The 23,977-nt window shown below is 44.9% G+C and overlaps 1 protein-coding gene across 1 annotated transcript in view; it reads left to right on the forward strand.

Annotated features, from left to right (window-relative positions):
- Positions 1-23,977, forward strand: part of REL (REL proto-oncogene, NF-kB subunit) — a 35,349-nt gene that overhangs the window by 10,443 nt on the left and 929 nt on the right. Inside the window, 8 exon segments of the mRNA XM_063331199.1 lie at positions 561-703; positions 3,955-4,103; positions 8,429-8,520; positions 18,577-18,717; positions 23,049-23,153; positions 23,473-23,507; positions 23,509-23,562; positions 23,564-23,955. Coding sequence (XP_063187269.1) covers positions 561-703; positions 3,955-4,103; positions 8,429-8,520; positions 18,577-18,717; positions 23,049-23,153; positions 23,473-23,507; positions 23,509-23,562; positions 23,564-23,955 — 1,111 coding nt within the window.

Here is a 23,977-nt window from a genome sequence, read left to right on the forward strand (position 1 = left end):
TAGCCCACAGTGATGCTATTCAACCTGGTAGGGTAGTTTTTGTATAATTTGCAGAGTTTCTGCTTCACTATGATAGGAACTAAATTAATCAATTCAGGGGAAACATCTTTACTTTCAGAGGACATTTAAGAGAACATAGTACTGACAGTACCCTGCTTTGAGAGGACAACCATTCCTAAAAGTCTATTACTTAAAATACCAACCATTCCTTCAAAATAATGATTTTTTTTTTTTTTTCTGTTGTATAAAATCCTCTCATCAGACTCTCTAATAACTGAAAGAAGCTAAGTCCTAGGTGGGATGGAGGGGAGGGTGTCCTTTGCTGATTACTTAGATGGCATTGATACCTGAGGCTTCATTTAAAATTTGTTCTCTCCCCTCGCCCCCGCCTTAAATGTTTGCGTGTACATAAAAAGAAGAGTAACTGCCTGAGAAGGCAGACCAAGTAGAAAGATAGTAATATCAGTCGAAGAGTCTAGATCTTCTAATTCTTGCATCTTCTGCTGCTTGTTGAGCTCTACTGTGTACTAACAGTGAAAGTGTTTTCTTTTGTTTTTAAGGTGGCCCTGAACCCTACATTGAAATATTTGAACAACCCAGGCAAAGGGGCATGCGTTTCAGATACAAATGTGAGGGAAGATCGGCAGGCAGCATTCCAGGAGAACACAGTACCGACAACAATAAGACGTTCCCTTCCATACAGGTAAATACCGCTTTTATCCTTTAATTACCATCGCCCAGATTAACATTGCGCTTTAGCTATGTGTTGGATTCGGTGCAGTAAATAAAATACTTTTCTTTTCATGTTCTGTTATTCTTTCCTTGGCATGCAAATGTAGTTGCAACAGAGCGGAAAAAGAGTTCCTTGCTGCTAGTCATTGAAGATTTTATTTCAAATTTACAAGAGGAGGAGAAAGTGTAGAGGTAGTTGAAGTGCCGGTAGAGAGGGAACTCAGTGAAGTTACTCGTTGTCTGGGAATCACTCATTATTCGCTTTTTCTGTAGGCACATTTGTTCTGGGTTCTTAGTTATGTGACTTGGGTTTGTTTCTACTATTTGGACTGCAGTATGAATTTTGGGAGAGCTTTGAAGGAGTTTGCGTACAAAATTTGCAAAGGCTTTGAAAAGCTGCTGGGCGCGACATGAAAGAAGGCGCTCTGTACAAGTGAGCAAAGTAGGAAAGTGACTTGCAGCTAGTGAGTTGGTGATTAGGCTCTGCAAAAGAAACTACCATGAAGTATGTGAAGTCGGAAGGGGATACAGAATTTAAAAATGAGCTGAGAAAGGGGAATTATGTGGTCGGGGCACCTGCAATGAAGACGAGTTGGGCGGTTGTGTTGGGAAATGCAGAATGAAGGGATTCAGAGTAGCCCTAGCAGCTGTGATCAAAGCAGGGACAAAGATGCAGAGAGTAGAGGTGGAATGGAAGCACTTTGGCAGTAGCTTTCGTATGTGAGACAAAGGAATGTGTCAGATACCCTAGACAAGTAGGGTAAGGGAGAAGAATTTCTGGTCTCCTATTTGAAGTTTAAGTTGCCAGTGGTTCCTTGGTGTCTTTCAATTTGGAGCAAATCTTTCAGAGATGAGAAGAGAAAGCTCAAATACACAGTTAAGAGTACCTGCCATCTTGAAGGACATTACAGTGCCCGGGAACAGCAGCTGTGTGTCTGTGCTCGCAGCGTATGCAAGTACACAAAAAAAAGTGGAGCCAAAGATGGAGTCTCTGGAATCACAGCAGAAAAAACGGAGACAGAGGACGTGAAATCTGAAAAATATGAGATATTTTAGGTTGAGGCATAAAAGTTCTTTAAGAAGAGGGAGAGCTTGACAAAGACAGTATTGGCAATCGTGTGTTGAGCAGCAGAGTGAGCCTCTACTACATAAAGCAACTGTGGAAGCTGCTCTAGCCCTGAAGCCAGAGTTACTAAGGGAAGAAGCAAACAAGAAGGTCACCCCTTTGATTATCACAGTGCCAGATTTGGTTAAGGAATCCAGGAAATGGAGATCTTGCCAGACCCTTTTTTTTTTTTCTTTTCTTTTTTCCCCCCCCCCAGCGCTCTACCAATTGAACGAGGAACTACATAGGCTGCTGGCAAGAGTCAATGTTTTCACAGACTCTCAGCCTAACGCTGTGTCAGGGCATGAGTTGAACGGGTGGTATGAGCCCTTGATTCCTCTCAGCCTGGACCCAAAGGGAAGCTGGGACATAGTAGGTGACTGCGCGGTCCTGGCCATAGTTTGTTCGTTCTTAAAGGTGACTGTTGATGACAGAGCTGATTGTTACTGATAGCAGGTGATTTCTAGGTGAATTCCTGCCTCCCTGAAGCCCGTAGGAGGCTTTAGTGCTGATTAGCTGCTAGGGGAGTCCCCCCTAGAAATGGAAACATCAATGAGGATGAGAACAGAGAGGCCAGGAAGAGATTAAATTCATGGTGTGGTTGAGATGAAGAACATCAAGGAGGAACTGGAGAATGAAAAGTGGCTAGATCAGGCTTCAAGTTCGAGGGACTGGGTGTGAAATGAGGAAGAAATGACGTAATAGTTGAAGAAGGAGTGGTGGAAGTTTTATTTTCAGGGTAAAAAGTAATGGTGGCTTGTATGAAGGCCAAGAAAGGAACCAAATTGGAGACTGAAGAAACTAACAGATGATAGAAGCTAGAAGAGCACAGGTTAAGTCCAGGGTGTGAAATGTCGGCTGAAAGAGGTGTATGATGGATCCTTGGAGTCTCAGGAGGAGGAAAGAAAGGGCTGAAGGAGGAGAGGAACAGTTAGTTATAGGGCAGGGGAAGTGGAGGAGGAGAGCTCGCCTCTGCACAAATGTATGGTTGAGCAAGTCTTGTATTTGCTTTTAAGTTGTTATGCTTCAAACAATTTAGGCCAAACTGCTTTTCTTTCTTTTTTTTTTTCTTTTTTTTTTTTTTTTTTCTTCACTCACCCACACAACCCTTGCTGACTTCACCGGTAGCTGTCAGCATGAGGGAAAACTTATGCACCTTAGAGCTGTGTGTTGAATTAGGCTGAGGACTGCTGTAAAGGCTCTAGCAGGAGCTTGAGAATTCAGTGCCCCCCTTCTTGAATATAAGATTGAATATTCATCTGAGAATAAATTTTAAAAAAACCCCGAAACTTCATAGGGGATTATGTTGTGCTGTATCTGTTAAGGTCCACTTTCACTACTTAATGTTCATGCACAGGTAATATGCTTATCCCTGGGGCTTTAGGAGCTTTTTCCTAAGGTCTTTGGAGCTAGACCTGTCCTTCAATAAGCATCTGTATGTGGTCACCTACGTAGAATTTTGCATCTTTCACTGTAAGGTTAGATATGATCATGAAATATGTCCTGTTACGTTTGGTCTTACAGCATTACAAGCTGTTTTATCCTTAGGTCTAAGCTTCTATATTACCTCTGGCCTTTTGCACAGGGATGAATTCGACTCGTGTAAAGAGCTCTGGTGAGATGGTGAAGCAATAGATCTCCAGCCACAAAAAAAAAAAAAAAAAGAGGGCAGAAAAAAAAGGAAAAGGTTCCTTAAAGCCTTTCAGACATCCTTCTCATTCTTGCAGTAGGGTAGTTTAAGAGAACTGAATTCATTGGATGTCAAATACTGGCACCAGCGGAATTTTATCATTACAAATAACCAGCTATGGCAAAACTAGCAGGTGAAGTATGTTAGTTTACTTTCTGAAACACATGAGGTATACTTTTGAAAAAAGATTTCACTTTTCAAATATTTTGCCAAAGGGTTGTGGTTTTTAGGGCAAAATGAACAGAACTAAAATGGAATGAACGAAACTTCCGAATGGTCCTGGCTTTTATGAAGCAATAATGCCATTTTCTTAGCTGCGGTATTTCTTCCATAGAGTATTTCAGGATAAAATGTATTTTCTGTTACGTGTAGGGACTTTACTAGCCTTGATATCCAAAATCTAGAAAGTATCTCACTTTTTTGGTAGATTCTGAATTATTTTGGAAAAGTCAAAATAAGAACTACATTGGTAACGAAGAATGAACCTTACAAGCCACACCCTCATGATCTGGTTGGAAAAGACTGCAGAGATGGCTACTATGAAGCAGAATTCGGGCCAGAACGGCGAGTCCTGTCGTAAGTAATGGTGCTGCTTGGGAGTTCGATTAATTATACGAGTGATTTGCCAATCTTATGTTTTGAAACTCTGACTAGTGATTAAAAGAGCTATTAGTATGCTGTCTTTGCTGAAGTTTACTAATCCATCTCAGAGAGGGCAACTTTTCTTTGAAGTATTTCCTTCAGTTTCAATACTTCACGCACTCATCTTTGATCCTGCTCTTTTCCTATACCCTTTTCTTTGTTCATTCTCCCATTCTCCTTTTCCTTTCTCTCACTCGTTTGCTTTTTTTCAGTCTTGTTCAGTAACACTTCTTACTCTTGAGCGTGACTCTCTCCTGCATGTGAAAATGATGAGTAATAGAATGGGTAACAACAACATTAGAATTAATATTTCACGGTGATAAGAGATTTAGGGAAGTTCACGTCTGCCATGGGAGTTATATGCGGGCTTTCTATATGTATATAGAAACATATATGGGAGTTATGTGCGGGCTTTTTATATGTACTGGCTGAATATCATGTCACTCAGAAGATAATGGTTGTGACGCATCTAGAGACGTGTTAGTAGCTGTCACTGCTGTTGCTGTTTTTTGTTTGGGTTGGGGTTTTTTTGGGTAAAAATACAGATTCTGCTCAGGCCCAGCTCTGTAGAGCAAGCATGCTGGGGATGGATCTACTTGTGGATGTGGTACGGAAAATTCAGGCCGTGTATGACACGTTTCTCAGTGCTATTCAGAGGGATATTAAGAGTATCTAAAATACAGTTGTATTTGATGGCATTTCCTGTAAGTTTACCAAGCCTTATGTAATAAAGGAAAAGCAGAATAAACTGCAACAAATGTCGAGTGATTTTTGGCGGAGAGGGGGATTTAGAATTGGCAAGCTGTTTGTGGTTCACAGTTTGCGATGGAGTGAGTTTGGAAGTAGGCTATTGCTTTGGGGTAAACATAACTGAGCTGGGAAGAAAAGAAGGTAAATATTTCCGTGTCTAAGTAGCTCTTACGCACTGCTCTCAGGCTGATGTGATGCTGTTGATGTTAGTGAAATTACTCCGCATTTACGTGGGTTTAGTCAGTAGAACACTATTAAAGGAGAGAACTGAAGGCACAGGCTGTTTGAAGATGATGATTGCCTGACGGTGAAATAAACAGTTGTAATAGTGGAGATGCTTCTTCAACCTACAGCCCAGGCTCAAGGGATCATGAATGTGCTGCAGCGTATTCAGGTGGCACGTAGCATGTTGACTGTCCTGTCTTTTGCTGTTGCAGATGCTAACGATTTTATTAGTTTATTGTTTTCAGCTCTGTTCACAATGCTGTCCTAGTTGGCAAATGGTAGAAAAGGATTAGTAAATGTAATTCCTCTAATTTTTTCCCCACTGTCATACCTCTCTAGAAAGGCAGGGCTGTCCCTTCAGGCACTTACCTTTCATCTTGATTGTTGTAACCTCATCGTCACCTGCTTCCCTGCAAGTACAGTTCCCCTTCACTTTGCCGAAAATGCAATTGCAAATATCTTAAAGTGTTAAGGGACCTTGCGCCTTCCTCTGACCGTCCATTGACCAGCTTCTCCTTTGTTGTCTCAAATCAAGCTTCCTCACACAAGGTCAAAGGATGTTCTGGCCCATCCCACTTCCTCCTCTCAGCTCTGCACCTTCGGATCCCAAGCAAAGAAGCTCGATTGCTTAACACCTTTTCTGGTTATGTATTACATTCACCGGGTGCAGGAAGGCACTGATGGTTGTTTTTCCTCTCGGCATTTTCTTGCACAAGGTTAAGTGTGTAAGCACTTTGGCCACTGCAGGATGTAACGCCAAAAAGCATTGGGGTGCTCTGCAAATATTTATTTGCAAATTTTTATTTCATCTCCGTGATGAAAATTTTTATTTCATCTCCACGGGTGCATCAAATGCTGTTCTTTGACATCATGCTGTATCTCCGTTTCACTTAAGGCACTTATGATTGTTTGCTATATCCATCAATTCTTCTCAATATTGTTAGGTTATAAGCCTCTCAGTTTCTTACAAAATAGTCAGTGGGCTACTTTCGCTTTATTGATAATGCGAAACTGTAAGCTTCAGTTGAGCTTGACATTGGAGATCCTGATGGGAGGAGGCTAGAAACGTTCTCTTTGAAATGTTTCCAGCATCGGTACACTCACTTTTTTTTTTTTTTTTTTAAACAAATCATTGGTTGCTTTAAGATGAAAGAACAGTGTGATCCATAATTGGATCTGGATGTTTAAAGTCATTTTCCTTTTTGTGGCTGGTGACTCAGTCTTCACATTCTTCTTTTCGAGTCCATGTTGGAGAAAAGCTTCATACAGTACTAGTAAGCAGGAGATGTCCTCTCTTGGTAGTGGTTCTGGCTGTTTACTCTTCCAGATCGTCCCAAATGGAACAAAAATCTAATTTTTTTATTTTTTTCTTTCTGCAGAAGTGGATATTAATCCCAGGTTTTGGGCTAGTCTGAGTAATTGCTCTGCTTTCTGCTTGTTTAAAGTTCCCCATGTAGTTCCGGTTGAACAAAGCGTTTCGTTCTGCCTGCGGTATAATGATTTTTGTCGTTCTGCCTAAACTTCAGCAGAGCCCTCCCTGGCCAAAACAGCAAGGCGAAAGTATGAACACTGGAGCTTGTGTGACTGCCGGTATATTCAGATTTTACTTCCTACTTTGCTGTCTCTCTACAAGGATGATATCATAGGGTTTTTTAAATGTTTTTCTTTTTTTTCTCTCTCTCTTTCTACTTCTCCCTCTCTCTTCTCGTTATCTTGCTTGCTTCCTGTCAGCGTGCGTTGATGTGAAACCCCACAGCCTTGCTGAGGTTCTCGACAGTTTCTCCTCTGATCCGGCCCTCTGTTCAGCCATCGTTAAATGGACACTTTCACTGTGACAGCGCGTGTTTAAGAAAATGTTTATAATCGTGAGAATTACAGGGTGCTGAAAAGCCCAGTTCATGTCCGTGAGAGGCTCGAAAGGTGTGGAGTGATGGCAGTCGGTCCTTGCGTAGCTGGGTAGAGCTGTTGTTCTGCGTATGTACTTGCTTGGTAATTTATGGTGGATGGCTGGAGAGCCTGGGGCTGCCAGAGAGCAATTTGGGATATAATACGGAACCAGGCGTGTTCATGGACTTGAAGTGGGGGAAAAAGGTAGTATGTGCTGTGATCAAGCCCTAAAAAAAAGTACTGCCTACAAGAGAAGACAGAAATAGGATTCCTCATCAAGGTACGGTACAAATCTTGAATGTCAGTAGCTACAATACGAAGCCAAAGCGCTTTAGTGAATTTGGAGATGGTACTGCATTTTATTTTTCTTTAGGTCACTGTATCAAGTTCAGGTTCAAAAGGAACCTTACGTGTTCCTGTAGTAAATAAAGGTTCTGGAAGTGGAGGCTGATGGCAGAGGATTTGGGAACCTCTGAACAGAGTGTATTGGGCGCAGGCAAGAGAGTTTAAGGCAATTAAACCCAACATCATGCTAGGATAGTCTTGTTCAGAGCAGGGAAACGTAGGACTATTCTTGAGGGTGTTGGCAAGAATAAGGAGTATCTTTAGGTGCGTTAAGATGTTTTTTTTAGGCATAGCTAAAGCAAAGGACTTCTTTTTTTAGAGTTTCAAAGGAAGGGAAATTGCTGGTGCTTCTGGAGGCAGATGCCTGCTGGCACGACCTATCTTCTGAGCTTCTTGTAACATCATGAAACTCTGATTATTTATTATTTTTTTTTAACTTCCTGCTTTACATCCACTCAGCTTTGATGATGTCATGGTTTTTCCATGTGGGAAAGAGTCAGCTCGCCTGGGACTCCCCCCACCTCCTGCATCGGGGTGACCTGCACTCTTATGCAAATAAGGAAGAGCTGCAGCTCTTCAGAACTTTTCCATAACTAGATGAGATTTAAAAACCTGTTTAGACTTGTTTCAAAAAAACCTTTAAAATAGTGTTTGAAATTTACATTCCCTGATAAAAGCAGGAGGGCAAATCCTTAACTAATGCAGGTTTATTAATAACAAAAATAATTGCCACTTTAAATAACCTGAAACTGAGTATTTAACTTTTAATCACTGTACGTGTACTGCGGAGTAACAATTTTTACTATAGAAATATATATTCTTAATAAAGAGTATAAATTCTTTGGAATTTTATTTTCGTATTTTTCATTTCTGTTTCTGCTCTTCTCTTAGAAAAAACTGCTTTTCAGATCTTTTACATCCTTCTCCAAATAAGCTCTTTTTTTTTATTTCTTACGCTGTATGTTATCACACTGGTCAACGTAAAATAATTTATTTAATATTCTACACTGAGGATTTTATTAGTTGCTGAAATCCTACCACATGTGCTTCAGTTTTCAGAATCTGGGCATTCAGTGTGTGAAGAAGAAAGACCTGAAGGAATCAATTTCTTTACGAATCTCGAAGAAGATTAACCCTTTCAATGGTGAGTAGAACTTAGCTGGTTCACTTTGCGAGGTGGTGGGGTTTTGTTTGTCCTGCCTTTGCTTTTATGGTGGAGCTTCATTTAAAAAAAAAAAAAAAAGAAAAAAATCTTTCTTTTGAGAAACACTCTTTTCTTTCTGTGTCCCTCCTGGTCACTGTCATCACATGGTGAATCTATTTGGATAGTTGCTTCTTTTTTTTTTTAATTTTATGGGGTTTTTTATCCCCAGTAGCAACGTGAGTTGCTGCTTGGACAGAAGCAAATCATGGAGGCAGCGGGATAGCTGCAGATATCAGCCAGTTCAGGGAGCCGATAGATTCCTTGAAGCTGCCGCTGGCTTGATTTTACAGCATGGGAGCTGGTACAGGCACTCAGGAAGTCCACGGCAGCATCGGCCTCGGTCAAGTCTGAGGGAAGTTGTGCTGCTACAGAACCACAGGCTGCAGGTTTGTGTGATAGCTGATCTGTGGGCTGCTCTCAAAAAGAGTCATCCTGCTCTTCCCTCCATCCCTGGTCACACACTCCTACTGCTTTCCTCACGCCGGACACAGAGGCTGTGTGGCTACGCAGCGAACAAGACTCAGCAAGTTGTTCCAACGGAAAACCAACCTGCAAAAAAGGAAAAGGGAAAAAAAAAAAAAAAAAAGTGGTTTCCCCTCAGATCAACTTGCTAAACCAATTCGTCTCACAGCCGCATAATCGCTAAGTGCAATGCACGGGGGGACTGGGGAACACACGGCAAATTGTAAGGCCAGCTGGAGCAGGACCAACACTTCCAGCACGCAGCCACAACTAGGGGGAATTAGATGAAAAGCATGAACCCTCCCCAACTATTAGCTAAGTGTTATTAGGAACGCAGTTATGTATTTGCTTAAGAATGGTAAGAGCTTGGAGATTTTTCAAATACTGGGGTTTTTTGGCTTTTTTTTTACTACCCACAGAAGTCTTGCTAAATTGAGGTAAGACCCTTTTCAGAGAGTCAAGATCTGGATTTCTGGACAGCTTCAAAATACATACTTTGCTTTTGTTCTGAACTGGGACAAAAAGAAGCATGTTGAACTTATTCCAGAATGAGAAATGTTTTAGATCATCAGCCGTTTGGAGTCAGGCTGATGGTCCTGGTGGTCCATCTGAACAATTATCCAGGTTCTGATCATGTGTGCGCGCAATAGCATCTGTTTTTACATCGAGTTTAGGCCATCGGCACCATTAAAACAGTTTATGTGTTTTAATGATGTTACCTTGACTCAGCCAGCTTTTTGTCTGATTTCAGACAAAAAAGGGGAACGCTTCTGTTTCAGCCCTCTAGGCTTTCTTTTACTCCATAAATAAAAAGTGAGTTGACATTTTCTCTTGTTTTCCTGCAGTAAAAGAACGTGATAGAATCCCTTTCTGCACGTGTATTTCACCAAAGAAATTTTAGCGGCCACGTTTGTATTGTAGCTCTGTTCCTAGCGCTGCCGAGTGCGATAGTGAAGACATGTTTAACTAAAATCCTTTGACGGTAGATTTTTACAGCGGCAGGCACGTAACTCCACATTCGCTAATGATTTTTGGGTGATGCCAGCAGGCTGTGCTTGGTAGAGCATCAGGTGAGAATCTGGGCTGCTTTCCACCAGTCCAGCGGCACAGGAGAGCACAGCCCTGCCCGGGCAGCCGGGGGAGCCGTGCTTGGTGACACACAGGGCAGTCCCCCGCTCTGGGCAGGGGCTGTGCTGGGAAGGGGCCGCCGGCAATCCCCAGCCTGCCTAATTGCCTTTCGGCACTTGTTAACGTGTCAGCACAAAGCAGAGCCTCCTTGAGAGTGGCCTCCAGCTGCTCCAGGGCAGTCCCACGCTAAGTAGAGCCCAGAAAGGCATAGGACCAAGGTCTAATAAAACAGGATTAGTGACAGAAATATTTTTATATGTGTACTTAGTTGATCAAAACAGAGTTTCATTAGCAGCGGTCACCGTAATGTTTGCTGCTTGCTAAGATTGAAGGTTTTATATATGGATTTAGTTTGTCTTTTAAGGTCAGAAGAGTATCGCTACATTCTCCAAGATTGCACAGGCTGTACTGGAGCCGTCCTGCGTTGTGCTTTGTTTATGTGTCCTCAGAAAGGCCTCTGACTTTTCTATTTAGAGATGTTTCAGAGTTAGGTGCACCCTCTAAGCAGGTCGCAAGTTAGCGTTACTCATTTCTTGTATGAACATCATAAAAGAAATTTATTGGAGCTGAAAACTAGCCTTTGGGGTGTTTGTGAGTTGGTTGTTTTTTCTTTTTCTTTCCCACCTTCTTCTGGAACAGTCAAAGAGTCCCTGTCCTGAGTCTCCTTTTGGGGCAGAGGTTTGCTATTGACCCCATTAACAGACGCAGAATGCCTCCAGCCTGCCAGCGTATGCATTACTTGTCAGTACGGGATGAAGTAATAGCAAGGCATGGGTCCACAGAGTTGCGTTCCAGACTTCTTTATGTAAAGGGGCCATCGTCTTCCAGGGAAGCCCGGGTGCCACGGGCAACTGGGACGGCAAAGGGAGAGTGAGCCCTAACACAAATTCTGTAGTGGTGTCATCCCTCCTCCATGCCTTCCAGCACATGGTGTGGACGTACACTGAATAGGGGTCATAATCAGCAACACTAGGAAGTTGCTTGGGCAAGATTTATGTGTTTTTAAGATAATTTTCTCCAGCACTCTTGCCTATACCGTTAAGGCAACTGATGTCTACCTGCAAACTCCTGGATGATGAGGAGCGGGTGTTTGCAGACCACGCTGTGTGACTAGCTGGAGCTGTCTGCGTCTGAGTCATTCTGCAAGGGTACCCATAAGACTGTTTCACTATGAATTCCCCGCTATTGACTGCCAGCATTCATCCCTTGTTAAGTTCAGGACAGGCTGTGCAAGCTGTGTGCGTTCACTAGGATGCAAGTCGGTTGACTTGCACTGAGGTCACTCCTCTTGCGTTAACCTCGTTTGAGAGAATTGCTGTTTCCACACCATCTCTGGACGTGTTCATGATCTGCTGTGGACACAAGGTACATCCCATGTATTTTTGTCCCTTTAATAAGCGAAACAATTCTAGAAATCTCTCTTGTCTCTCATCCCTGAGCACACCAGGTAGATGGTGCACAGTGGCAGCCTAATGTGTAACTAGGACTCCTTGGCATGATGATGGTGATATAAATAGCACAGCATCCAAGGAGCAGAGTTACTCCTCCAGTGGAGCTGGTCCACGTCTGCTTTCTAGGGTGTTTGTTTTCTTTTAGTAGCTGTTGAGTTGTGCCATATCCTTGTCTTCCCATGGACTGTCTGATGTACAGCCAACTCAAATTAAAAGAAGAGCCAGTCTTGAGTTAAGAGCTTTTGTGGGTGGGTGTGACGTGACATAGAGACAACAATTGAGTTAATAACAACTCAAGTTAATTATCAATGAGGAAAAGCCCTAAATGTCTTCTTTAAATTTAGGGGGAAACTGTATTTTGCAAAGTACTGCAGAGGACTAGCCTTTTTCTAGCCAAATGGATGCTAGCACGAAAACCCTACGCTTGTCTTTGAGTGAGAAACCCAGAGAATTGCCAGATTTCAGGCCACTGATCAAGAGGGTATGAGTAGACTTTCCCTGGAGTTTGGCGTATGCTTAAGGTTCCTTTTCCATTGTGATTGCTCTTGCTAATGGGCATTTAATTCAGTTTTAGGCTCTCCCCTGTACCCCACAACCTCCGCGGTCTTTCCTTTGCCGTTTCCCCTTTCCGCCCGCGAGCAGCTGACCCGGTGCTGGCTTCGCACTCGTCACCGTCTCCACGCCGCCCCCCGCACGCCTCCGCCCTGCGCCTGGGCTCATCCCCACACCAGTCGCGCTCGCTTCCTGCCCACGCACGCCGTCACCCTCTCCGCAGCTTCCCTCGCTGGCCCCTGCCCTCGTAAGACCCCTTCTCCTCTGACGCCGCTTGCCCACGTCAGCCGGGCTCACCAGGACCCCCCCTCTCCAGCCCACTTGCTTTACCGGGGCAGGGGGTTACTCTTACCTGAGCAAATCGGCAGAATATTATGAACCAAAAGAAGAAAGTGGTTTGAAAGTGGAAAGCATCAGAGTCCTCTGTAATGAAAGCCCCAGATGTTAACAGAAACTTTAAACTTCTGTCCTTAAATTAAAACGAAAGTATAACCCAGCCCCCCAAGTAAATTCTCAAGCTGAAAATCTTGGTAGGTGAGACTTGTCAGTGTTTTAAGAGGCACAGAGAAAATCCGTTTGAGGAAAGCCAAATGCCCTGATGGGAACACGACTTTAGCTTTTACCTTTGGAAAGGCCTTTGTTCTTTTGTTCCTCATGCAAATGCTTCTTGCTATTTATGCTGAGATTTTTATATTAACCTAAAGGACAGCACCTTTTCAAGTTGTTTAAAGATGAAAAGGAAAATTACCAAGTAGGGACACAAAAAAATGCTGACTTCTTTTTTTTTTTGTGTGCTATAAACAGAAACTGCTAAAAAATGCCTTAGAAGCATACAGGGGCTGCTGGATATATGTGCTTAAATCTATTCCATTTTTACCTTTTTTTTAGATTGGACTTAAAAACAGGAAGAGAACCCAGATTCAGACAAACATTGTCTAGACAAAACAAGGACTGAGTTTCGAAAGTTTTACTTTGTATTCCCGCTTCTTCCGTTGGCTTTTGTGTGAGGCCAGGCCGTCCACCTTCCCTGTGCTGCTTTCTTCTGTAAAACAGCGATGACGCCACTTCCATATGCTGAAGCAGCCTGAAAGATACACGGGGGGAACGTAACCGTAGTGGTTTGGGCATTTATTGGCTGTAGATTGGCATCTGAATTTTACAGTCATTTGCACTAATCAACCCCCTTTGCTTTTTTAAAATTACCGAGTTTTGCTGATGCACGTTCTGTTTATTATAGGTACATGCAAAGGTTTCTCTATCTGCAGAACCGATGGAAACTGACCTCTTCATGGGTCACAGAAGGTATAAATCAGACATGGGTGCATCGGGAGAAGAAATGTAGTGCTGCGACGATCCTTCCCTCCCCTTGTTCCCAGATTCTACCTCTCAGCAAGTGCTAGGAGATGGTATTTATGCCTCTGGACGTGCAGCCGAACAGCCCGGAGCACAATATTCTGCTTTTGACAGCCAGGGACAAATAGCACACCAGCACTGCCTGGCAAGTCAGTTTTGTGCCAGACCACTTTCTTGATCTGATTTCGCCACGTGGGAGCTAGTCCCAGCGTAAGAGCAGTGCTGGAAATGAAGGTTGGGCAGAGCCAACCTTTTACAGCAAAACCTCTGGTGTAGACCGAGTTAAACTCATCTGTCGGTATCAAGGCTGGGGGGGGCGGTATCTTTGTGCTCCGGGAGCAAAACGCTTGAGGGAAACCACCTCTGTGTCATCACCTAAATGAAACTGAGCTCCCAGCGTATCCCTAAATTAAAAACCATCACCTGCGTAAGCGAGGAGGCAGAATACAGCTCATCGTGATTACTAACGACGTGTGTTTGTTCCTGAGCGGTCTCCTCGGTGAAGTGTTTTGCTTTGCCGGGAGGTCGTTCTCTTGGTTTGAGATGTTGAGATGCAGCCCCTCGTTGAGAAGGGGAGGTCACAAGATGTCCCTTCGCAGGGTAAGCTGGTATTTTGAGCAGAGCCCTCTGAATGTGTCACACCACATCGTTTGCCCTGGAAGTTTCCATGCAGGTTAAGTTTAGATGCTGAAGTACCTCCGACTCCACCCACTCCAGAAGTTTCTGACATCATTAGTCTAGAAGTTGGGTGGAGGGGCTGGATGTGAGGAATCTATTTAATCAGGTGTCGCGTTATCAGTCAAAAAACCCAAACACTTCATCATTTCTCTTTGGTGTTCAGAATAAACTTTCACTTTCCCTGTAGCATCATCTTATGAGTAAACATCAGAGCCCTTAATCCCCCAGTAATTTCATCAGATAAATGGTATTTTATTGGCCTTCCTGGATGTTGAAGACTGTTAAAGTAGTAAAAAATATTTGAAATTAATAAACAGGAACAAATAGGAGGCCTGATCTTACCGCCATCTTCAATTTTGTGCCCGAACTTGGCATTGCACGTTGGTGGGTTGGACCCAGAGAGTCTCCAATTTTGTGTTACAGAAGCAAATCCAAGAATTCTGTCATCCATTGGAAACCAAGCGGGGCACCCCTGGACTTCAGTGACATAAATCCCTGAGGCGGGGACAGCCCAAACCTAACACCCGTGTCGCGTGAGCTGCGCCCATCGGCCAGCCCAGCTTGGAAGGAGTTGATGGATTAACTGGCATGGGGGGTGGTTGTGCCCACGCTGGGACCATATCAGTCTCTTCCCATGACAGCAGATAACGGATTAGGGAATTATTTCAAAGGTACTTATTTTTTGAGTTGGGGAATCAGCGTTTCTTTCAGAAGAGCTGTAAACAGATTTATAAAGAAAGGATTTACTAGTTATTGTAGCCCCTTGGAGGCTGAACAGCTAATACTCCCCAGGTTTGACCGGAACTCTAGATACCCTTCTTTAGATCCTTTGGCCAGAATCTTGGTGAGTGGGCTTAGTTTTCTTTTTCTGTTGTGCTGGTGGTGTTTTTATGGATTTCTTTTTTTTTTGTCAGCTTGTCCCGTAATTAACTTTAGCATTTTAATCCCTTTTAAATATTATTGTCATTTCTGTGTATTTGAGTCGCTAAGCGTTACTTTTGAAAGCTCTCCTTCCCCTTGTAAAAGAGCCGTACTTACAAACGTTCCTTTGTATGCTCCAGTTTGCAGAGATAGCTAGGGAAAATGATTTTCTGCCAGGTTAAGGCTAGTTTTGTATTAGCTTGGGCCACCACAGGAACATACCTAGATTGTTGGTTGGACGCCAGCTCTTTCGGCTGGGTTCCCATGAAGACAGCGAGGTGTGGTGCCACGCAGCGAGCAGCACTCCGAAGAGGAAGTTGAACTCTTGCCAGAAACAGAGTACTTCTTCCTTTGATTCATGTGTCGTGTTCGAGTCTTTTTTCACCGTATCTGCATCGTGCGACGTTTTTACTTCACGTGTGTCCTGTCGCTGGTTTCAGCAGCGCTGCTTGCGCGGAGCCTGCGCGGGTCGGAGTGGCCGCTCCTCTTCTCCAGTCCTTTCTCTTCCCCAAATCTTTAACAGCGTTTCTTAACTTTAATAACTTCAGGTTTGTCAGGTTTAGCCCCGTCTGTTGTTCTTCTGAACAGAAGTTGGTGAAATAACACTGACTGACACGACCATCCTCCGTACAGCCATACTCCGGGCATTAGTCAGTGTCTTTGTCCGCCTCGTTTTTGTTTGTTTTTAATATTCTTAAGGTGCAAGCCAGCAACCGTTCAAGTGAGTGGCTACTCTCAAATTGACTTCAGAGGGAGCAGAATTAGATGTTTGTTAAAAATAACAACATTTTATTTTGTTTGGATGGTTGTCTTTTAGGTGCAAATGAAATAGGTTTTGAAATTGCGGAAAGCTGTTCGCTTCTTTATACGAAGGTGGCATCTAGCCTGTCTGTATTTCTGAAGCGTGTCATCACAAGATGGAGTTGCAGCTGTCTTGTTCGCCTTTCTTGCTCTGTTATGTTCTTCTCATCTGGTTAAAAATAGCCCAAGAGGAATCAGTCTTGACTGAGCACTTCCTCTTTCAAAGTACAGATTTTTTAAAAATTGTATTAAATCATTTATAAGGACATGCAAATTAGGAGCAGTGTTTTTTGCTGCAATACCATGAGCTGTATACAGCAATTCTCTTTCTTGCGCTCATTAGCACACCACACCTTTCCTGTGTCGCGTGGTTAGAGAGATTTATTGGGAATTTGCAAAAGTTCCTAGTATAGGAAATGATGTAATTTGAACATTAGCATTACTAATTTTCTCCATATCAAGTGTAATTTTGCATTTATAGAGTTCTCTCGAGCTTTTTAAGTCTGCTGCCGTTTGTTTCTGAGGAAGAGGCGGCTGCGCCTGTGGAAAACGCGGCACAGGAGCGGTGCGGCGTTCACCCGAGAGAGACAGACCTGATTGCCCCACCACAAGGTCCTCGCTTTTGATTCAGAGTTGAAGGCCAGGTCCACATTTTATGCTTGGCTTCTACCTACGGGGAATTGACTTGGGCAAAGGTATTGAATCTCTGTGCTCAACTGCATTTTTAAGAGGTCTGAAATTTGACTAGCACTTGGGCGCTCTGGCCGCATCCACGTGGTCACCAATGGCCACTACAAGGCATGAGCGTAAGCCTTGATGCCAGAGTGCCCTTGGGAGCTAATTGCCTGCTGGCCGTGACGTCAGAGCACGGATTAGAAGGATCACCTTAGCCCTTCTGCCAAGGCACCATCTAGAGAAGGCGCTTTTCTTTTTGTATTTTCTACATCAGGCTGTGTCACGAGGCGCTTGGGCTGCAGAGTCTGCCAAGCCTGAGGCAGGCCGAAGAGCTGTCTCTTCCAAGCCCCTTTTCTAAAGGTCCTGTTTTGTTAAGTTAGGGGGTCAGCTCATGAAGCGCCTTAAACGATCAACCTTTGCTCTGTGTACCTGGTAGTAGAGTCAGCCACCAACCTGCAAAGGGCACACTGGCAGAACTCCCCGGGGCACCACCGCTTCTGAAGTTACACATGTAGTTGCTGCTCAGTTTTGTACTCGCCGCCGTATTTGTCTTGAAATATTGCAGATCACGGACTTTTAAAAGGGAAAGGAGATTTGATTTCTCTTTAGAGTTAGAGACCAGCAGAAACCGAGATATTCGGAGCACGAGAAAGGCTGAAAATGCCAGTGGAAAGTATTCTGAGCTCAGCGCGTTTATTATTTCACACTATCAAAAGGTGAAAGGAAGAAATCACTCAAGTGGGCATTGTGGGATCCCACTCATGGCAGGGTGGAGAGCAAGCTGGTGATAAATGTTAAAGGTCAGGGCACTGCAATCTAATCAGTACAGCGTGACCCCCAGGCATCTGATCGCAGGCACGTTTAATCTTTTATTCTTGCAGGAGGCCTTTGAAAGGGCAGGGGAAGGAGCGAACGTGAGAGGTTGTGATGTGTTGACTCGGCACATGTTCATTTTAGGTAATTGCGAGGAGGATCTAGCTGTGCTGAACTGCTGCTTCGAACAATTTTGGAAAAGAGAGCCACTTTAAATGATTTTAATTATCAGTACTTCCATTGAAATGAAATTAAATCAGTTTCTCATTTTGCTAGCGCTGAATGTCAGCATAATAGTTAATGTCAGACCTTAAAGGAGAGCATCGAATTCAGAGAGGGCTGCTTTTCCCAGAATCGCCCATTAAGCCAGGAGTACGAGATGTTCGGTAACGATATCCCAGGCCCTGTGTCTTCAAATTAAAATAAGCGAAAGAGCGAACAAAACTGAAATGCTGAGCTTGGGTTGTGCATTACTGTGTTTTACACTGCGAGGAATATGTACGGAAACGGATCCCTTCCACCAAGGGTTTGCTTGTTGTGTTACAAAATTATATCACGATGACACCACTTATCGCTTTTCTCAAAGGTACCGAAGCAACACAGATGTTGATGGGAGGGGGGAGGCGGTTTGTGTTGTTACGGCTTCATTCTTGCCCCGAGAGCTGCCTGCTGATTGTTTTTTTGGTCTCAGTTTCTAGAGGAAAATAACGATATCATGCAGCAGGAGTCTCTCGCTGTTGCTGCAAACCTTCAGCTACGTCCTAGAACTTACTTGTATTGAAAGGTTTCTCTGCAGTGGCAGCATTCGCTTTGTAAATTTTATCATGCACAAACGTGTCCAGGGAATGACTGTTACACTGCAGATACGTGAAGCTGGTCTGGAAGACGAGGTGAGGAAACCAGACGCAGGAAACAGCTGGAGAACTAGGACAGTTTAGCCTCCTTTGTCGAAGGGAGAGCGTTAAAGGCTTCTGTATCGTTTGTTGTGTACAAGGAGTTTATTCGCACAGCCCCTGCAAGGCTAGCAGGGACGATGGGCACGTTTCATCTGCCTTGGCAACACCATCTCCTTTACCGGTGGAGATTCATCTCCGGTTTGTTGAAGAATTACTGCTGGGTTTGATGGCTAATCCTCAGTCTTGTCTTTCCTTCTGCTGTTCAGTGCCTGAAGAGCAGCTGCACAACATCGATGAGTACGACCTCAACGTCGTCCGCCTCTGCTTCCAAGCTTTCCTCCCCGACGAGCACGGCAACTACACGATAGCTCTTCCTCCTTTGATTTCCAACCCCATCTATGACAACAGTAAGTACCAATGCAGTCCAATGTGTGTTTTTTTGTTGTCGTTGTTTTTCTCTTTTGCGTGGCGTGCAAAATGCCAGGGCAGTTTCTGAGGTCTGTGCTCTGGGCCACTGCTGAGGCTTGGGGCTGTTAGATACGTGCCTAACGCACAGCGAGCGGGTCAGCAGATACTCAGAAGCTGGTCCCAGGGTGAAGTGTTGGCCCAGCAGAGTGAGAATCGTGCAGTACAGCCATGGACTCACGCGTGGGCTTTTGCAGCCCTTGTTCACGTGTCTCAGCAATGACGGCAAGGACGGGCCTGCTCCTGACGTGCCAAGTGGTTAAAATAAATAGTAGCAAGATAGATGGCTGCCCTAAGACCGAGCCGTTTGCCAAGGACGTCCTCGAAAGCCCGTTTGTACCTGCGAGGAGTCTTGCCTTTGCCTTGTGAGGGCTGTGGAACAGGACTCGAGAGAGAGGAGTTTCCCAGCAGGAACCTGCCTTAAGGCTTTTATCTATCCCTTTTGTATCCCGGTTGGTTGCTATTTTCACTGTATAGGCAGATAACGAGGGAATGTTTGATCACGCTCTGGGAGGGTGCAGAAGTACGTGAAACGCCCCTTCTTGGCACCCGTGTCCACGTCCCACAAAAGTGGACTTCCGTGTGGCTCTGGTGGGTCGCTTCAGTTGAGGATTTCAGCCCTCAACGTGTGCTGGACTTCTCGCCTGGAGAAGAAACTTGTAATAATGGGAAACACTTTAGCAGTGGTTTCTATTTCCGCAGCGAGAGTATTTCCATGCTAAATATTAAGGTCGTTACTTTAGCAGAAACTGCTGAATAAAATGAGGTCTGTGTTTTATGTAGTTGATGTTAGAATTGTGTTGATGTGGGCATAACCGCTATGAAAACGTTGAACGTGAACTCAGGTGTTTTTGATATTTTTAGAGCACCTGCTAGAATTATCTAGAAGCTGGAGCTGTGTGCATGGTCTTAGTGAGAACCCTTCTAGTACTAAAGCAATTAGGGTTGAGATCAAATTGATGCACAAGATTTGCAGCTATGTCTCAGCTGCCATTTAGAAATGTGCCAAATCATGATTACTCGTTTGCGTTGACTGACGTCAGTCTGTGCTGAGCTGCTGAAACGACAGAGAGCTGCGTGGGGGGGGAAGCTTGGGTTTGGGCTGTGGGTGTATGTGGGCAGCTTCTGATACACCGTAGGTATCTAAAATCCTCCGTGTAACGTAGCAGCGGTGTAAATAAAACAGCGCGTAACTGCAACCACAAATCGTAAAAATTACACTGCTCCTCTGGAACAGCAGTTTCAGATCTGAATTTCTTCTTCAAATGTTAGCCTTTTCAAACCTGCTCTGTCACACGGAACTGGGTGAGGTCAGGTTACAACTTCAGATACAAGATAAAACCGTAGGGTACGATGGCCTTGGAAATCCTGGGCTGGTAAGGGTTCGAGCTTTCGCAGATCTGTCCAGATCGGGAGCAAAAAGGTATTCAGAGCTTTTCTGAAGATCGGTTTGCACCTTTTAAATCTAGTATTTTCTTCACTTTCTAATCCTTCGCCGTCTCCAGCTGCTTTGGGTAGTAGAGGTACATAAGAATAATATGAAGATAATCGGGTGGCAATCGCACGAGCGGAGACTGCGCGTGTATGAAATTCAGTATTACAGGCAGCTTCTGTTTTCAGTTGCTTATAATGTTAACTGCTTTTGCATGGAAATTTCCCAAGTTGTGTATCTTACCACACCGAAAACCCTTGGGAAGAGTCAGATAACGCAGCTTACCCTTTCTGAGAAACGAGCTTAGGGAGAACGTGCTCTTCTGCCCTTGTTGAAAGTGATGTGATTTTTGGTGAGAGGCATATTTTTTTAGGGATTTATTACCAGGGATGTGATCTGGGGAGTGAGAAAGAGGGATGGGGCAGGTGTCGCAGCGAGAGGGAGGCGAGGACGTGCTCGGGGAGGAGAGATGGGAGCAGCACGGCACGACGGAGGCTGCGGAGAACAGAACGTCTGCCTCGGAGACGTTCCTGCCCCACGCCAGGGCTGACGGCAGAGCGTGGTGCCTCCACCTCTCCTGGCACCTGCGTTGCTTTCCTTTATCCTCCCTCCTAAACTCCCCTTAAAGTAAAAGACAAAACAACAAACTCCAGCCTAGGAGACCTTCCCAAAAACCTGGTAAAAGGACACCGAGTGCCATTCAAGCAGACAGAAGTGAAACAAAGGTAAAATTAGGTTTCTCCTTGTAATTCTTAATTTACCCTTCCTGTGAAAAACGCACGATGAGACTGTCAGTCATATGATGCTGTGCTGTTTCTGGGTTTGTTTTGTTTCCCCTCCCTTCACAGTTTCTGATTCATTCAGCACATGAAGTGGCATGTGTCATGTAGTACATGGGACTGTGGCACCCACTTCTCCGAATAATAACGATAGTAATAGCTGCGGATAGTAACTACGGAACTGGGGTCTGGCCTGAGGTTACCGGGAGCTGGGTTGGGTGTCGTCTGTGTTGTGTTACAGCATACCTGGACGGTACTGTGAAAGATCGGGCAGGAATTGACTCAAACTGAGAGTCTAAAGTAGATTTTTTTTTTTTTTTTTTTTTTTTGGAGGGTGACACCATGAGCTTTGTCATCATCAACATCAACATGATGGTTGTTTCAGCCTGGAGAAGAGGAGGCTCTGGGGAGACCTTCGAGCCCCTTCCAGTATCTAAACAGGGCCTACAGGAAAGCTGGGGAGGAACTCTTGGTCAGGGAGTGTGATGACAGGGCGAGGGGTGATGGTTTTACACTGAAAGAGGGGAGATTTAGGTGAGATATCAGGAAGAGAATTCTTGGCTGTGAGGGTGGTGAGCCCCTGGCCCAGGTTGCCCAGAGAAGCTGTGGCTGCCCCATCCCTGGAGGGGTTCAAGGCCAGGTTGGACGGGGCTTGGAGCAACCTGGGCTGGTGGGAGGTGTCCCTGCCCAGGGCGGGGGAGTAGAACTAGATGATCTTTAAGGTCCCTTCCAACCCGAACCGTTCTATGATTCTGTGATTTGGTTTTGTATTTCATCTGTGTGCCTGGAACAGGGGGCTTGCGGTGGTGGAGCCTCTTGTTGCTGTGGTGGTCAGAGGATCAGTTTCTGGGTCGCAACGTGGCACCGGCCAGATCCTCCCAGGTGTTTTAAATACATTTGGAGTTGATTGTCTTGACAGAAGAAGATGAGAGAACATCATGGCACAGTGTAGTTTCATTCTGTTGGGACTGGAGGGGCGGAAGAGGGTGCCGTGAACTATGGTCACAGACAGCAGCAGAAAAACGAGCATCAGTTACTTTGTTAAATGAGGATGGAATCTTAAAATTGGTAGGTGCCCACGTACTTAGAAGCATCAACACAGCATATAGGCACAGGGGGTGAACTTGAAATTCTAGAGAGGGTTCTTCCACTCTGGGGTTTTTTTTCTTTGTTCTTTGTTACTTCTGAATCACCGTACTGTGACATTAGTGCCCTTTTAAATAGATCGTAACAGAGCCCACAAAGCTCCGAGGGGGCCGTTCTCCAGTTGTCCCTGTCCGTATCTACCCTGCAGAAAAGCTGCTGCTGCTGAATGGGGCCAGGCGCCATCAGGTGATGCTTGTCTCTATCCCGCACGAGTCCCGAAGCCACCAGGCAGTTTGGACGCGGTGTGTAAACTTGGGTGGCGGGGAATTTATTGCGACACACAAGGCTCCCGGAGCTTGTGCACAGGGCAGCTCTCCATCCACACTGTCACGAGTGCTGCCCGCCCACAGCCACAGCTTGGAGCCGAATTGTGAGCGTTTTTGGGGGGTGAAATCTGCTCCCCTGAGTGAAGGCGTGACAGTTAGATTCCTAGACCTGCTCTCGAGCACCTAGAGGGGGACACAGAGGAGAGGTCTGGTGGTGGCCAAACGTGCCTCAGAGAGGGGAATTTTCTTGACTTGCCAGGCCAGCTTTTTCCAGAGAAGCATGACTCTACCAGGTCATCAGTCCCTCAAAGAACTGCTTTGAATTCTACAGCTTGAAGGGCAGCAGGGCCGAGCGCAGTAACGTCATTCGGGGAAGTATTTTGAGACTGGTGTGGAAGAGTGAGGGAGTGAGCGCAGCTGCACCGGTGTCTTGTGTTCGGAGACGAGCGGGCCGAGAGCTGCAGGGTGGCGGAACATCAAGCCCGGCTTCTGTGCCTCCTGCATGGAGCGACTTGTTTAGCGCGGATTTTGGGGTGTCACACTCCTCCAGCTGCTGCCTTCCCTTCACGTGCCCGAACGCCCAGCACCTCACCTTCAACAGTCAAAGTCACAGGAATTCTTTATCACCAACTTTGCCTGTCTGTTTCCAGGAGCTCCCAACACAGCGGAATTAAGAATTTGTCGTGTGAACAAGAACTGTGGAAGTGTAAAAGGAGGAGATGAAATATTTCTACTGTGTGACAAAGTTCAGAAAGGTAATCTCGACGAGGCTTGGTTTTTCCCCCCACCTTTCGTCCCAAAAGGCCGACACTACCACTTCCTCGCCGGGGAACTTAAGCCCTTCACCACGCTCCGGCGTAAGTGCTCCGGTTTTACAGCTGGACGAAGAGCTTTCAGGTTCAAGGCTCTCAGCACCTCTGAAAGATACTCAGTGCCTTTAAAGTCGAGCCCTTTACTTTGCATCTGAATTCTGAGTCAGACTCCTTTCGTTGTTGCCTTGCCCCCTTTTTTCTGCTGCAAGTTTCCAGTTTTCCTCTTCACCTTGACAACCATCTTGTGTTTCTGATGGACTAGATGATATAGAAGTCCGATTCGTCTTGGACAACTGGGGAGGCCAAAGGTTCCTTCTCACAAGCTGACGTTCACCGTCAAGTTGCGATTGTGTTTCAGAACGCCACCGTTCCTCAAAGACATCACCGAGCCCGTCACGGTGAAGATGCAGCTGCGAAGACCCTCGGACCAGGAAGTCAGCGAACCGATGGATTTCAGATACCTACCAGATGAAAAGGGTAAGGTTCTAATTAGTTGAGTTTTTTAAAAGCCATCGTCAGCGCAGAACTCGTGTTGATAGCAAACTGTAGTTTAAGTAGTAAAAATTCTACATCACTGCTTCTACAGTGTAAATTTTTGGTGTTTAAAAGTAACGGTAGTCAGTTTGCTCCCTCTTTCAATGAAAATATCAAGAATCGCTGTTAATAACATTGTCTTGGTTAGTGCTGTCATGTCTGAAATATTTTTCTTTAAATACACGCTACTACTGTTAGAGCCAACAAGTATAAGTTTTGGAAACTTCCTTTGC

The sequence above is a fragment of the Chroicocephalus ridibundus genome, chromosome 3 (genome assembly GCF_963924245.1).
Source record: "Chroicocephalus ridibundus chromosome 3, bChrRid1.1, whole genome shotgun sequence".
NCBI lineage: Eukaryota > Metazoa > Chordata > Aves > Charadriiformes > Laridae > Chroicocephalus > Chroicocephalus ridibundus.